The sequence below is a fragment of the Cordyceps javanica genome, chromosome 4 (assembly GCF_051103115.1).
Source record: "Cordyceps javanica chromosome 4, complete sequence".
In the NCBI taxonomy this organism is placed as follows: domain Eukaryota; kingdom Fungi; phylum Ascomycota; class Sordariomycetes; order Hypocreales; family Cordycipitaceae; genus Cordyceps; species Cordyceps javanica.
The window spans coordinates 1,430,154-1,446,834 of NC_139298.1; the positions used below are offsets into that span (position 1 = coordinate 1,430,154).

Below are 16,681 nucleotides of genomic sequence, written 5' to 3' on the forward strand. Positions count from 1 at the left end.
ATATAGACGCAAATAAAAATGCCTTGGGATCCTGAAAGAAGAAGAAAAAAAATTTTGGCCATTGTGGCGTAGATGCTGAGTTTTCTTTATTTATGCAATTGTACAGGTTGGAATACATACACTAGACCGAGCGTCCTTTCTGAGAGGAGCACGCATCTATAGTGGATTAAAACAACAAAACAGGAAATTGGCTAGATGGAAACAGAGGATGAAGATCTCGGTATAGATGGCGGAGACGCATTCCATCGTCTTTTTGAAAGAGTCAAGTCTTGTCCTGCCTTGCCTGTTTTTTCTCTTCTTTCCCAAAAAAAGACGTGGGTAAAAGGCAGAGAGAAGAGGGCATTCCTCGTTCTTCCTCTCCTCCTCCTCGGGTGATTAGTGTACAGAGCCGCCGTAGTAGACCTTGCGGGCGTCGGCGAGCTTCTTGCCGCGGCCGCGAGCAATCTCCTCGGGGTCGGCCTGGTTCATGAGGGCCTTGTAGGTGGCGAAGACGGAGTTCATGGGGTTCTTGGCGCGGGGCATGCGGGCGGCCAGGTCGTGGAGGCCTACGGCGCGGCACATTTCAAAGAGGCGGTGGGGGACGCGGAGACCAAAGCCTGTGTGTGTGTGCGTTAGCCAGTTGTTTCATCCAAGACAGGAGTCGGGAGGAGAGAGAGGTTGAGGGGGGGGGGGGGGATTGGATTGAGGTGAGAGTGTGTGTATGATGATGGTGTGTGTGTAGCATTCGTACCTGGGGGTCGGTTGAAGAGCTCGACGACGGTGGCGCCGACCTTGGCCGTCGAGTCGCCGTAGATGGTGCGGTTCTCGTAGCGGCGCACGGCCTTCATGTTGCGGATGGCGAGCATCTGGGCGGTGACGACGGCGGTGTTGACGTCGGTCGACTTGGCCATGCCGAGGCCGAGGCGGCCGGCGCCGTTGCCGGCGATGGCGACGATGGAGGAGCTGCGGATCTTGCCCATGCGGGTCTGGTTGCTGACGGAGCGCGTGACGAGGATCTTGCAGTAGAGCGACTTGATGTCGGCCAGCGCCAGGCCCGTGACGCGCTTGATCTCGCGGTACTCGCCCAGCTCGTCCTGGCCCGCGTCCTCGGGGTCCGCCGCGCGGTTGTACCGCCCCGCCACGCCGGGGATCTTGCCCAGCTCCGGCGCCTCGGCCGTCTCGGCGCGCTCGAGGCCCGCGGGCCCGCCCTCGATCATCTCGATGCTCGTGGGGGACACCTCGGCGGCCGCCGTCCTGTCGTCGGCCACCAGCGCCTCCAGCTCCCGCTTCCACTCGGCCTCGATGGCCTCGTCGAGCTTCTGCACCTGCGCCTCGGTGAGCAGCGCCGACGGGTCCTCGCCCTCGCCCTCGCCCTCGCCGCCTTTGTTGCTGGCGGCGGCGTCGTTGGCGGCACCATCCTCGACGAGGTACTTTTGCAGCGCCTCGGGGTTCGTCTCCAGCTCCGCGAGCTCCTCCTCGGTGAGGTCAATCATGTCGACGCCCTGCGCGTCCTTGACCCGTCGCAGCGCGCGCGCCATGGCCCGCGTCAGCTGCGCGTCCGTCTTGCGGTCGGCCAGGTCCGAGAGGCGCGCGGAGAACTGGTCCATCCAGTCCTGCTCGCCGAGCCACTTGTGCTCGCGCGGCTTGCCGTCCCCGTCGTCGGCGGGCAAGAGGTCGAACCGCGGGTCCAGCTTGGTGTAGTCCTCGACGTAGGTCGGCCGGTACGGGTCGTCGCGTATGCGGCCCTGGATGAGCATGTCGTCGGCGTCGACGGCCGCCTCGCCGGCCCGGATGGCCTCGACCTGCTCCCGCGTGTACCTGCCGCGCAGCCGCTCCAGCTGCTCCTCGCTGTACTCGGGCATGTATTCCTTCTTGTACCGGGCCATGGCGGCGGGCTCGGTCAGGCCCATCTGCTCCGCCTTGACGTTGCGGAAGCGCGGCTGCCGCTTGGCGCGGGCGGCGGAGCTGTGCAGCTGCCGGCAGGGGGTGGCCGCGACGGACGACGATGCTGCGCTCGCCGGGGCGACGACGCACCTGCTCAGGGCGCTGCGCGCCGGCCGTACAACGCTCATGGCCGCTGGTGTGTACTGTTGTGTGGCAGCTTGTGCAGTAAAATTGGCTGCACGGGAAAATCACACGCTGGCTGCTGGACAATTGGGGGTTTTCTGTCTCCTTTCGTGAGGTCGCGATGTCTCTGCTCACAAATGCATGGGAGATTTTCCCGGCCCCGAAAAAGTGTGGCTGAGAAGAAAGCATCAGCCACATGCAGGCGACGCCACAGCCTGCCGCTAATGTGGAGCGACGCCTCGAAAGGTGTGTGTGTGTGTGTGTGTTTTTAAAGTAAGCTTCTAGAATATTACCAAGTTGGGAAATGTGTGGGGAGTAAGCATCGAGTACATCTTGACGTTTACTTCATCCCGACTACATACTCCGCAAGACCTTCAAATATGCTACAACTCTTTCAAAAGCTTCCCAAAATTGTCTGGGCACTTTTTTTGATTCCTCATGTTACGTGAGAACTGTCTTTTTATTCCGCCCTCTCCACCTCAATGACCAACCTAATTCCGCCATCGACCTACGTCACCCAGTGCCGCTTTACTCTGAGCCGATAGAGGCATAAAAAGACCCGGCCGGGCAAGGCCACACTTGGCGACATGCCTAAAACTCTTCCGGGCTGCAGATTCCGCACAACTGTGTTCGAATTACAAAATTACGAGCTACAAAGGGCGTCAATAGACATCGGTACGCAGTGGAACCACGTATACCATGCATCGCTGCCTGAGCTGCCTGAGCTAAAGGGGAAGGGGGAAAGGGGGCCGGCTTTTGTCGTGCACGCCGGCTGACGTCGTGGAAAAAATGACGGCTGGCTGCCGAATCTCGCATGAGGGCACGCTTTAAAAGTAATAAAAAAGCTGCGAGCGGCTCGAGGGTCTTTTCGTTTGACTAAACGAAACTAGGGTCCGAGTTGGAAAATGCGGGCGCCCCCCCCCTCCCCCGTGTTGCGCCGGGCGCAGCATTGGGGCTGAGAGAACGTCGTCCGAAGAAGAAGGAAAAAAAAGAAAAAAAAAAACCAAGTCACCGCAAAAAGTGGTTCGCCTACAGCCTGGGCACGCGATGCTCAAGGCAACCAACACGACAAGCTTCATCCATCATGTGACGATGATTCTATGCTAGTGCTCTCGTTGCCTTTTTTTTTTAGGACGGGAAAAACAAGAGGGGTATGGCTTTTCCAGAGGGGCGTGAAGAAAGCAAGTTCAAGCTCGTGCGGGGTTTTACCACAGTTTTGAGGCTTACACGGACGGGTTTACTAGGGACACGGCAGAGGGACAGAGTGCGCAAGAGTTGCCTTGCTCAGTGCAAGTGACAAGTGACATGCCATGTGAGCTTATTTTCAAGAAAAAGGAGTTTGCTGGTTTGCTGGCGGCAAATGTCACTTGTCTCTTCTCTTTGTCTTTGACTTTTTCTTGTCTCGAATTAGCCAGCGCCGCGTGTGCATTGAACGGTTGGGTAGCAACTCTGGTGAATGTAGGGACCCATTATCCGTAGAAGCTGCCAAGCCCGGTTCCTTTCCATGCAGGTTGACGAAAAACATGGAATTAAATGCAATGCAGGCTGAGCTATTTCATGGGCAATGATTCCTCCTCACCCCTCCCCCGGCCCAAGATAGGATTGGCATGTCCTGGCAAAATGGCGCCGCGGAGGGGCCCGGGGCCGGGGGGGCCCGGGGGGGAGAAGCTGCAAGCTGTCAACAGACATGCTCACACACACACACACACACACAAGTTTGAAACAACAGACAAAAGATGATCAGGCTATGAAACTGTTTTCCGGCACGTAAGCATCCGCCCGGACTGTCGTGTCTCTCGGAGATCTGCATGATGGAAATGTGTGTGACAAGCGGAGTCTATTTTCGACTGGATGCGGGGAAAAAAGTCAGAAGTGCATCCATAGCCTCACTTTTTGTGTGTGTGTGTGTGTGTGTGTGTGTGTGTCGGAACCCTTCTGATGGAGGGGGCGGGGGGGAAAAGGAAGTGGGGAGAGGATCTTATATCATGATTTTCTGTGTGTAATCTGAAAAAAATTGTACTTCATTGAACAAAAAAGAAACGAGGTCTGAGACGTGCTGATCTGAAAGGCAAGCAAGTCTCAGGTCTTTTTTTTTTTTACGCATGTGGAAATCCTGCAGCAAAAAGCGAGAAAAAGAAAAAGAGGCGGGCGATGCGTCGTTTTCCACTCACCGAATCACAAACACATACACACACACACACATAGAGAGAGCAATTTTCCCCTTGTCCTTGGTCTTGACTTGAGGATCCTAGATGACGGCCCAAGGAGAAGACGCCAATATGCGACGGGAGTATACCCAACATCACCCTCCTCCTCCTCCTCCTATGCCTGTGACTTCTTGTCGTGGTGTTCGATAAAGAGGGGGCCAATTGGGCAAACATCACGGGTCTCCTGTGTATAAAAAAATGGGCGAGAGAGAGGGGGGGGGGAGGGATTGCGAGGGCCCTGAGGGGTAAATTGAGCCGAGAGTACCACGTGTAAAAACGTGGCCGGCTGATCGTCAATCAGTTACGGCTTTAAATGCATGCACAGGCACCTTGTTCTCTTTCACGGATGGACGGAGAGACGGAGAGACGGACAGAAGAAATAATGCTTGCCTTACTGGGCTTACTTTGCGAAAGAAGACTCACTCGCTACGGAGTAAACACAACAGAAAGAACGGGGGCCACGGGGGCCACGGGGGGCTCGGATGTAGGGTTCAAAAAAAAAACCGCAGCCGACATTACATCATTGGCATTTGAGCTGTTTCTTTCTTCTTTCTACTTTCCTCTTCTTCCTCTTCTTTGTTTTTGGGGGGAGAGGCGGGGGAGGGGGGGAGACGTCAACAAAGTGTATTCTTTCCCGTCCAATACCAGCAACTTACACATTTGTGATGGCTTTATGCACACAAACACATAAACACACACACACACATACGGTGAATGGCTGGGCAACCAAAAAAAGGCGGCAAGGGACAATGTCCGTTTATTAGGTTGCCTTGATCGCTACCAGTAGCGCCACCGAACAGGAGGGTGGGGGGAGCCGGGAAGTAGGGGGGGTGAAATCAGTAAAATAGGAAAATAATAACAAATGAAAATTGAATGACAGAGACGCCTTGTCCACATCATGAGGCTCACACTTTTTTTTTGTATTCTGCCCTTCATCGTCCTGGTTGTAAGTAGCTGAGTGAATTATTGCTTCAGGCACCACCAGCATCCTCGCGACGGTTGCCTTGGGTAATGGGTCGGCGTGAAGTGGGCTCGATCGTGATCCAAAAAAGTGCCGGTAGTTGGAAAACTGGGGATCGATTTCGAGAATATCGATTTTTTTTCCTACAATGTAACGGTGTGACTGGGGCACAAGGGCCGCCTGCCAGTAGCGCTATCGTCAACGAGGGCAGCATCCAAGGAACCGCTTTGATTTTACTATAGCTATTACTCTGGTCTAATACTACTACTTATTTACTCATCTATAGAGACGACACACCATTCCGATTGCGTAGGCGACTATTCTGCAAGAGCCTCCAAGGCTCTCATATCCCATGGCGTATGCTACTCAGGCCAAGCCGATTGACCTGCTTGTAATGGAAACTTGATGCCACCCTGCTGTTGAACTCTCTTGGCTCAACTGAAATCTGAATGTGGCTTCAATACGCTCTTCTCACGCTTACTATCCAAGATGCCATGCTCGACTCCCTCGAGACAGCGCTATTGATAACTTGTACTTTCGAAATTGTCTTTATACCGGTTCGAGTTTGGCTAGCCATGGTCACAGTCTCTGCGGCTGTTGTACAGTAAGCTTGCGTCCGAGTATTCAACTCTCAACGGTCAAGCTACTATCCCTGTCATATGCCGGATTGACAATGAACCGACTTGAGCCTTCATCCCACTCGAACCAGTTTCCCACACTGCAAATCCGGCGTCCAAGCCAGAGCAGACGTTGACGTCGCTCGTCTCCGAGTGACGGTGGCTCAAACATCTTCTCATCATCTTCCAGTTTATCGCTCGAAAACCAATCGGGAGGAAAGTACTTTTCTGAAAGTGCGAGTCCTCGCATAGCGTAGTCTTCGGGGAGAGGGCGTAGAGGCTCGTTGCGGGGCGGCCGCGGAAACGTTTCACTGGCCATCCTCGGTTTTGACATCAGTGCAGGATAGGCCTCGTTAAGAACTTCGACTACCCGTGTCCATGGAAATTCCTTCTCGATGAAAGCTATAGCCTTCGGCCGCTGAGCTATGTAGTATAGAGATACTAGTATGGTATGAAAAAAAGGGAGAGCGTTGATATCTGCTTTGCGACGAAAAACGATATCGCACGTCTTCATCACGAATGGTCGAGCACTTTCGAACTGAAGCTGAGCCGTCTTTTCAGCCACGCTGTTCCCGGCGGCGTTTCTAGTCTCATCCTGATGAGGAGATTTCTCTTTAGGTTTTGGGAGTTCCTTGGTAATGGGATTGTTGGGATCACCGTAACCGAGAAGTGAGCAGATGAGAGAGATGGCGATCAAGTACCTATTACGTATTATATTAGAAAAATCAAACGAAAAGGGAGGTTAACACTCACCCTGAGCGGAGCCATTCTTTATTCTTCTCTGCGATCTTCTGATCCAAATCCTCTAGAAATTTGTCCAGGGCGCTGTCGATTTCCTCGCTTGGACGCAGAGCAAAGATCATGGCATGAACTCTGACAAAGGCCTCGTTGAATGGATCTGGATCTATGCGAGTGGTGGTTTCTTTCAGAAATGGCCTAAAGAGAGTCATTATGCTTTGTCGAGCGCTGTCGAATGGCGCCGGGACGCATAACGCCTTGTTATAGTAATATAACTGTTCCAGAGTATTGGGTCGGGCTAGAATAGCCAGGTGGTGATAAAGCCGACCGACCTCTGGTGAGCGATCTGAAGCCTGTGAATACCAGTGCTGAGATACGGCTGTCCAGATTTCGCGATCCCGAATATCGTCGTCCTCGATAGCCATACGGTATCTTCCAAGGTCCCCAAGACACTCAATCCAGGTTAATGCAAAGACGGGAACAGTTTCGTACAAAAGCGTCATAGTGTTATATGCAATGCAAATGAATGTGAGCATATGTTCCCGTGAAGCAGGCAATCTTTTGCGAAGGAGCTCGAGAAAGGACTGAATACCGTGGCGCCACATGCGCGCTGGCATGCTATACTTAGCGGGCAGACGGCGTAGTGCGGCATTCGCTAATGGGTGTTGACTTGCGAGAAAAAAATCGTGATGCTCATGTAAAAGTGTGCGATGTAGCCCGATTAACTTCTGGTACTGCTCTATATTGAGCTCTTGATCTTCTGGTATCCTGGTGTTGGGCGAAGCACTTAATTCAATGCATTTAATCTCAACCAGAGTTAGGCCTTCATAAATACCCTTGACTTCGCTGATCAGCTGCTCCTGTGTAATAGGTTTTGTCTCGGGTTGGCGGAAAAGACTAAAACCAGGCATAGTAGACATGTCGGCAGGGTGAACTTCAGAGGGGCCGACCTGGCCAATCGAACGAGGGCGGTTGCTTTGCCTGGATCGCCGCGCTGTTGAAGGTTTGGCACGGGAGCCGCGACGGCTCTTGGGCTCATCGGCTGGGTTCCAAAGTTGTCGGCCAGCAGGGTTCTTGGCCACATCGCCGCGGTCGAAATCGCTGGCCACGCCGCTGCGGCGACGGGGGCGGCTTGGCGTAGTGGGAGGCGACGAGGCGGGTGCCAGAGATGAGGGTGGTGAGCGGGCCTTTCGGGGTCTGGGGGATGGGGTGGAAGCTTCAGGCTGGTTAGACTTCATTTGCTGGCCGGGTTCTCGAGTGACGGTGTCATCTTGGTCTTCCAGGCGTCGCGACTTTGACTTTTTTCGGGGGCTTGTGGCTGAGCTGGCAACGCCAGACTTGGGCGAGATACTTGCTGACCTAGATGTTTTTCAGGATTGGGTTTTGAGAATCAAAGGAAACGGAGTGAACCAACCTTTGTCTGGGGGGCTGGATAGCCATTGTTCGAAATGCCTCTACAATGTCGGCGTCTCCAGTGAGTGTCTCGTGCTTGGCTTCGTCGGCGCGAACGTGGGCGCGGAAGGCGTCAATGTTGGGCGAGATGTCCTCGGCGCAGAGGGGACAGCGGAGACTGGGCTCCGAGGGCTCATGACGAGAGTTGTTGCGCAGGTGGGTGACCCAACGATTCTGCAATTCAGCCATGACCAGCTTCACGGCAAGTGCCGCGCAAGGGCTGGACAGGCTGAGAAACTGGAGACGAGGACGTGTGACTCGCCTCGGCCTGTGGGGGAGTGGCAAGCCTAGGAATGCGCGGGTTGAGGGAGAATGAGACGTTAGCGGGGTGTGCTGCGGGCGCGATAGTGCAGGCGTCGTTGTTGGAGATATCAAGAGGTGAGACTGGGCAAAGGTGAGAGCGGTAAAGGTGAATAAGCTTGGAGCCCAATCGGCGACTGGTGCTTATTGCGGCGCAAGACGAAAACCGGCGCAACGCTAGAGGCGAGTCAGCAATTCATGTTAGCTGGTGTGGCAAAGTGTAACGAGACAGGTCGAGGCTGGGAAAATCAAAGACTATTTGAGCAAAGAGAGCCCAAAAAAAAGGCGAGGAATCCAACACATGCCAAGCCGATAGCCGCCGTTACTATAGATTTTGTTCTGTTGAAACAAGCAACAAAACCTAAGCTGGTTATGAGTTTGCGTGACCAAAGTATAGACTTGTTTCAAGTAATCTGTGCCACGACAAGACGGGCAAGGGCCGGCCGTTGTGGACACAGCGACAAACTAGCACCCAGCAAGCTGCCTAGCTAGGGTATCCTGGGCTGGCCAGCGGCCAACCAGATTCCGTCGGCGGGAGATGATATACTCATACAGGAATGGGGAGGCCAGGCTGCAGGTGGACACGGCTTTGATGCGGCAACAATTCCAGAGCAACACCTGAGCGAATGGCGAAGCGAAATGTGATGGTATGCAAGGGGAGCCAGGAACATGAGGTGGAGATGATGGAAAGGAAAGGAAACGACTGGCAAGGCAATCGAGTGATGCAGTAAAAGAAACGAGACAAAAAACTTTGGAAGAGAGGGGGGGAGAGACGCGAGGTGGGACAATGGAGTATAAAACCGTGTAAATACGTACATACGTGGGGTTGCGTCTGGTTAAGAGTAGAGTCCTGTTCGAGGGTGGTCAGATTGTGGTCCAAGGCGGATGATAGGCGAGGGGCTGAAGTTGGCTGACAACCAGAAAGGAAAAGCAGACGAGTGTATTGGAAGACGGCGCGGGCGGGCCGATAGAAGAGGAGGGCCGTTGATGCTGATCGGGATGCCAGGGCAGGAGAGGAAGGGAAAGGGAGGGTAGATGTACCTCCGAGCGAGGAGGTCAATGGATGCTGTTTTTGGATGAAAACAAATTAGCGCTTAACCCTGGGTGACGAGGAGTAAGGTCGGCTTTGTAGCGGAAGACAAACGCCTTGGGATGAGTGATTAGATGAGTGGTGGTGGAGGTGTTTGCGGTGGTGGTAGTGCGGCGAGAATGACAAAGACTGGGATAGTTTGGTGTGTGTGGTGGTGCATACAGGTTGTGGCGGGTAAATGATAAAAGCAGCGGCAAGGCAAGAGCCATTGCAGAAGGAAAAGTGGCTGAGTGGTGGCTTGAGCGTGTCAGGGGGTCTCGGGTGGGAAAAATGGTGATGTCGGCCGGGAGGAGGGCTGAAGGAAGGGGGGAGGGGGGGGGGGGGGGGGGGGGGGGTGTTGGAAGGGCCAAAGGCAGGTAGGTAGCCATGCAGGTAGAGTACAGGGGGAGCACTGCCTGCTGCAGAGCCTTGCAGGGCTCTCTTCTGCAGGGGAAGCGCCCACGGTCACTGGCATGTCCCCGCTGTAACAGAAGAGAGGCTCTGTAGCCACTAGAAGCCGTTTATCGAGAAGCCACAACGAGGCAAACGGTCATGCTGTTGGCCACTGAGCCATTCTTTGATCGAGCACACATTTGTGGTTGCGGCCTGGCGGCACTGCAGGGTACCTCGAGGCAGGTAGGTAGATGCAGCATGTGGACAAGTATTCATTCCACCGGGTGCTGCAATGTGACCAACACCCATCATCGCTCGATTAAGGGGGGGGGGGTTGGACTGTCTGCCTATCTGCACTATAAAAATAGGCGGATGGCAACATTGGACAAGCGAATGGGGATGGGGAGGCAAATGGGAATGAAAATGGAAATGCCATGTACATGCCTTTTTGGTTTTTCGATCCAACCGTCTTGCCGCCTGCAGCACAGCAAAGTCAGTCGTCGTTTGTCGTTCGTCGCTCGAGGGAGCTCGGTCCGACCGAGATCTGGTAAAAACGAGGCTGCATACCTAGGTCACTATATAGAACCGATGCGAACCACACGCGAACCACAATTCATCCAATTTGCCCGGAGGTTGGGGGTTGGTTTGGTGTTTGCTTACTGATGGAGCAATGGAGAATGGCAGTGAAAGAGATCTTTTTTTGTCCCTTGTTCCTTGTTCCTTTCTCGGGATTTTTTTCTTCTTTCCAGTCTTGTCTTCCTTCTTTCCTCTTTTCGTCGATCAGCATAATTGATTGTTAGACAGGGGAAAAGGGAAGGGAGGGGTAGAAGAGGGGGGGGGGGGGGGGTAAAGGCGGTCGTCTCGTTCCACACACGGCTAGCTGAGGCGGCAGCACCGCTGGCCCCCTCGACGCCTGTCCGCATGCAGTTCGCAAAGGCGGCACGCAGTGTTCCACTCCCGTCCGGATTCCGCTGCAATGCTTTTTTTTCGCAAGGTGCAGAATGAGAAATGTCTCCAGATGTAACAAGATTCTTTTGCTATTTTGTTCTTTTCGAGCTTCACTTACACGGTAGTCGGGCTCAAATGGCAAGCAGGCCTTGTAAAAAGCTGGAGGACGTGAAGAAGAAGAATTGGCAATGGTGGTGGTGGTGATGATGCTGCGGCTGCGCCGTTCTGCGCACAAAGAATAGCGTAGAGAGTGTGCTTTTCACATAGCCATCACATGGATCTGCAAGAGAAATTTCATGTCTTAATTGACAAGAACGAATTGGATCAATAGAAAAGAGTCGACTTCAACGGTAGAAACATGACATGTTGACCCATATCTTATTCTTCATTTCTTCCCTAGACAGATCACTGCTCTCTTATATACTTTTGTTATTCGCACCTCGAATCAATCCTCAGGTAGCGTCATGCTTCTCAAAGAAAGCACTGGTTGCCTTTTGGCCGCCTTGAAATTGTACATCACCTCCATCGTAAATAATAGAGGTGAGACCTAGCGACAACTTCAAGGTTCCGTCGCCTGGCGGTGTCATATCAATACCAGGCAAGATTATACAGACTCTGGACAAGGCAGGGGTCGCTAATAAAAACACTCCCCCAACTCCTCCAGCCGACGGGGCCATTACTATGTATGTATCAGGCTGCCGGATCAGGCCAACGAAATGGCCATGCGAGCAGCATTTTCAGAGTTATCATGACGCTGTAATAGGACATGCGTTCGTCTCACTCGCGGGCTGACGACCACAACAAGATGCACCACACCGGCTCCGATCTTTTTTGGTTTGCAGCTTTATATGCCACCATTTTCTTCTCCATCCGTCCGCCGCGTGATTCCCTTGCAGTCTGCCATTTCGCCCAATTCTCTTTCCATATCGAACGACAACAACAACAACAACATTCTTCTCTGGTCTCCCCTGTCGCTGCTGCTGCTGAGCCTTCCCCTGCGGTATACCCCATGTCCCGACAAGTCTCAGACCGGCCATGCATGTTGTTTATACTCGACGCGAGTTTACTCAAAGCGGAATAAAAGAAACAAATTTTACATGTACAGCGATTTAATGAGTCGCAAACGGTGTGAGGGCTGCGGAAGAGCCCCTCCATCCCGGACGCACAGAGTAACACCACAACTGCATGATGTGATGTGCCGCGTGATAAATGGCGACCCTTTTGTGCCGCCATACCTCTGCCCATCATACCAAGACAAAAAGGATCCCGTGTCTCCAACGTCCAGGCTTGGTCAAGAGCCACATTTTTAGTGAGGCGAAGACAACATATAAATGCGAATGCTCCAACAGTTCAGCTTCCATCATCCTTCAAAACAGCCACCGCACACGGGCCGATGCATGCAACTGACGCCGTCTCCGGCAGACACAGCCTATCCAATTGCCTAATAAAGCATCTACTTGAGACTTTTTTAATCCTTTTTCCCCACCCAGGATGCCGTTTATATATCAGGCAAACCAATATAAATTCTCAAAGGGCCTTGGCTGAAGCGCCAAACTGGGGCCAGTCGGGCAAAGCTGGCGAAAGGGCCACGCCCTGGATCAGACGTTGTCTGTAGGAATCCAGTGCAGATAACTGAATCAAGCCTTTTACTTGTATACCTTACGTTTTGTTTTGTATTTAATGGTCTCTTGTGATTCCTTCTGCTCCCTTCTTTCTTTGACTAATTTCGACGTGCCCGTTCCGCGGTATCTGGCCCGACTGGTGTACAACCGTGATGCGCAGGCACACACGCCTCACCAAGTCCACGATATGTAATGTTTCGAATACTTCTTCGTCCAAATTAAAAGAAAAAGGCATATGTGGCTTTTGCCTCATCTGCAGCAGCATCTGCGTCATGTACTCGTTGAAACCCGAGCACAACCAACCGTAGACCGGCGCCGCTCGAGATGAGTGCCTGGTCACACAGCCTGCCGCTTTATGCCTCCATGGCTTTCAAAAAACCACATCAGGTAACATAAATCCGACTCTAGTACAACGCACCTGACCAAGTAATGTGTACTTTAGGCAGCCAAGAGGCAAAATGGCCATGAGTCACAAGGGGGGCGCATAAACCACCACTTACACCAATGGACGGACCGATTTTCACTCTCTGCATCATCACTCGTTCTACACTTTGACGATTCATACCTACTGGGTGGGCTCTTCCTGTACCTGGAGGCTTCAAGAGACAACTGAGAAGCCATTGGGTCCATCCAGAGTTTTCAGGCCCCGTGCGACACATGTCCGTATCACTGGTGGTGGCACTGACGATGGCCTCTCCAACCGGCCAAGAGAAATCCATCCAATGAATGGGCATAGCGTTTTATGCTGTGCCACCCGAACACGCGGCCTTATTACTACAAATCTGCGCGTCATATTGCTATCGCCGGAAGTCTTGGCCAGAGCGCGCGCTCACTGGCCATGGACGAAAGCAAGCGTGTTGATCGCACGGAAACGAGACCCATTCAAGGCTCCAGTGGATGGTTCGCGACCAATCTGCAGGGCACTTTCATCTCCGAATGGATCGCAATTGTGTCACAACGCGAAAAAAAACAAAGAGGGGGGGCTGCTTAGAGCTCCAGCTTGGAGTGTGAAGGAGTGTATATAGAGCTCGCTTGTGCCCAGGACCGACAGCCAGTCATCGAGCACCAAACAACAGGCACTCCGGCCGGCGTGCACAAAGTGCGCGCAAAGAGAATGAGAAAACTGATGAATCACTTCGGGCAAAGTCTTTCTCGTCTCTTATTTCCCCTGAATACGGCACATCTCCTGTTTTGACTGGCCCAGTTCTCGCCACTGCTCGATCCAACACAGCTGTGATGAGCCAGCCGTGGCGGCGGCGGCGGAGGACGCGACGCGTTCCCAGCTTTACCACATGCAGGACACGAGCTTCATGGAGAGAATAAAACAGCACACCCATTCCTTTTTATCCTTGAAGGGATTTAAATGCCCGGGTTACACCGGCAACCGCCCTGGATTCTCGCTTTGTGCCCGACCAGACTAAGAGATAGGCACGCGTGCCCAACACGTTTGCAGGAATTATACATGACGTAGCTTTGCAACTGGGTAAAAAAAAAGACGCAGCCCCAATTCAAGAGAGAAAGAAGAAGAAGCAGAAGAAGAAGAAGGAGCATGCCTCTTTAGCATTTCTTTCACCTGGAATTTGCTGCCGCTAACCCGCGGACCCCTTTTGCCGTGACGTCTGAGCTTTGCTTGGCATCTCCTGATGTTATATCAAAACCCCATGATATACACTCACGTGTAATTCCTGGTGCCAATTTGAAAACATTTTAATAAAGACACCTCGGTCTCCCGGTCTCGGTATACTGATACCTGGCACATGTAATGACTAGAGCTCTTGACTCATGTCCCTCTTCCTTGTTTCTACCCTCTTCTATTTGAGACTTGGCCCGTGGCAAAGAAAAAAAAAACAATTGCATGAGTGTGGTCTATGCCGCAATATAAATTTTTTTTTACGGTGGCGTGCTGCTTCTCCATTGGCCGCCCGGCATAAGTCGACCGCCAGCCACGCATGGCGCAGTCAAGCCCGCCCGCCAGCCAGCCATCAACAAGGCACGCGCACAGCTGCACAAGGGCAAAATAAAAAAAAAATCTGCAGGGGTCCTCGTCTTTTTATTGTTATTAGTATTATTATTTTGTTGGCCCTTTTCCCTTTTACGGTCATCTTTCTCGAGCGTAAACTCCAGCTCTTTTCCAGCCCCGGATCCGCGGGAGCGGCGGCCATGGCGTTGCGAGCGCTGATGCGAATTAATAAGACAGAAGTCATAGGAAACCCCATGTTGCGAGTTCGAGCAGGGATGTGGCTGCTCACTACGGAGTGCTAGTCCTGCATAAGCTGACGCTCGACGACTGGGCGGTGTGTGTGACGGGAAAATGCATTGCAAACTCACCGGTCCGTCCGAGATGACAGCCGTTACCGGTGGACAGTTGGTTATACTGATCGGACTCGAGATTTCGAGATTCATAACATCTGGCTTCAGGGCCAGTTTGCATGTTAACAGATCCGTGTCTCAATTGATCAAAAACGGGCAGAGGTGACATCTTACCCATTGCGAACCTTTCATCTAATTGCTCTTATACATGGTATCTAAAAGTCCCCCAAGTTTCATCTCGTGCTTCGGGTAAAACGTAATACTACCACCCTCGGCAACCGCCTTACCGGTTCCATCACCATCGGTACTTCTCGTACTCCGCCGCCTGCGCCATCTTTTTCTCGACCCTAGCAATGGTCTCTGTATCATACAAATCCTCCAGCTGAACCCCTGCCTTGAAAATTTGCTTTTCGTGGCGAGTTGCCTCATCCTTTGTCATGCATACTAGGTCACGCAGCCGGATAGTCGAACACTTTTGCACCTCCTCGCTCTCATCTCCGATTACGGAAACATTGATCGCCTCCGGCCGCCGCCAACGGATAAGCATGAGGCGGGTCGGGATGCCGGTAATGGCGCTGCGGGCACGGTACAGCTCTTCCGTCAAAAATGCCACGTCGCCAACGGTGATTGGGGACCGCAGCCCGACAAGATCGGGCTCAAAGAGACGCGCGAGCTTCTCTTCTGAGCTCTGAATGTAGTTGACGATCCCGTCATACATCTTGTCCCTACCCTTGGCTGGTGCATAATCGACGGGGTAGCCAGTGATGCTCAGAATGACGTGGTTGGCGACCGTCATGCCAAAGATGGCCGGCATGGTGCCTAACACGGGAAGAATACGCACACGAAAATTGGGCATCACACCGAGGTCACCCACGGAGCCCTTTTCAAATTCGGCTTGGTCAAGTGGTAGCAGCTCAGCCTTGCCTTCACCAGATTGTTCGGTAGAATACACAACCGGGATGCCCTTCGTAATGCCCAGGAGTTTGAGACGCCTTCGTGTAGCTCTAGACAGGCCGTCATCGGTGCTATTTCCAATATCACCAATTACAATCTTTGTAGGGTCGCCTTTGCATCCGGCTCCCATGGAGCTTATAACAGGCAACTTGTTGTCGTGGCAGTACTTGAGAAGGGCAACCTTGGTATCAATGTTGTCGATGGCATCGATGATGAAATCAGGCTTCTCACCGTCTTTCCAAGACCCCAGAAGCTCAGCCGCCACATCACCATCAAACTTTTGTTGCCGCAGGTCGAAGTGCACCCATGGTGTAATGGCCAGCAGCCTTCTTCGCAGACAGTGAACTTTTGGCGTGCCTACATCTGCAAGTGTCGCAACAGAATGACGATTGAGAGAGGAGAGAGTCACTTGGTCAAAATCAATGAGTCGCATCCTGGACACACCTGATCTGGCTAGCGAAGCGGCGCAGTGAGACCCGACGCCGCCACAACCAACCACGACGACGAAGGATTTGCGCAGTTTTTCCAGGCCCTCAGGAGTCAGGAATACCTGGTTGCGGGCGAGCTGTTCTAGAATAAGCTCTTCGTCGAAGTCGCCAGCCTGCGCGCGCTGTGCCAGAGCCAGGTTTCGTGCATCCTCCTTATCCTCAGCGCTTTCATTTGAGCCCCCGAAGCTGTTGAGCTGCATAGTTTCGTGTGAGCCATTGGCCTCAATTATTGAGACACAGCTCTTGGGATTTTTCTTACCTTAGTCGTATGATGTTTTCCATCAGATACTGACGGGATCGAATTTTTGAGAGCAGAGAGCCGCTCCTCTCTTTCCAATGCCTGATATCCAAAAATAAGTGTAGCCACGGCTGCGCCAGAGACAACAGCCGTTGTTGCAAGCTGCGCTCTAGGCGTAGAGAATAAGTCTGATATATATGTACTCATTCTTCAGACATCATCTCAGAGAGTGTAAAGAGTTTTTTCAGCAATTTTCTTGTTCCTCGGAAGTCCCATTTGTAACGTCGTGAGCGACTTGGTAGTGAGAAAAAATAGCTTAGTCATCATTTTGAGATTGT

At 52.7% G+C, this 16,681-nt stretch overlaps 3 protein-coding genes across 3 annotated transcripts; all 3 read right to left on the reverse strand.

The window, feature by feature from the left end:
• Positions 1-375: 375 nt before the first annotated feature.
• Positions 376-2,051, reverse strand: V2A60_006313 (mitochondrial 37S ribosomal protein uS5m; the record flags this gene model as incomplete). Its single annotated transcript, XM_083257607.1, has 2 exons — positions 376-596; positions 731-2,051. The coding sequence occupies 2 exons, from the start codon at positions 2,049-2,051 to the stop codon at positions 376-378; spliced, it is 1,542 nt and encodes a 513-aa protein (XP_083113733.1).
• A 3,787-nt stretch (positions 2,052-5,838) lies between these two features.
• On the reverse strand, positions 5,839-8,210 carry V2A60_006314 (uncharacterized protein; the record flags this gene model as incomplete). Its single annotated transcript, XM_083257608.1, has 4 exons — positions 5,839-6,532; positions 6,585-7,187; positions 7,296-7,928; positions 7,984-8,210. 4 exons carry the CDS (start codon positions 8,208-8,210, stop codon positions 5,839-5,841), a joined length of 2,157 nt encoding a protein of 718 aa, XP_083113734.1.
• Positions 8,211-14,958: 6,748 nt separating this feature from the next.
• On the reverse strand, positions 14,959-16,305 carry V2A60_006315 (tRNA threonylcarbamoyladenosine dehydratase; the record flags this gene model as incomplete). The annotated part of the gene is made up of 1 exon (XM_083257609.1): positions 14,959-16,305. The coding sequence occupies one exon, from the start codon at positions 16,303-16,305 to the stop codon at positions 14,959-14,961; it is 1,347 nt and encodes a 448-aa protein (XP_083113735.1).
• Positions 16,306-16,681: the final 376 nt, after the last annotated feature.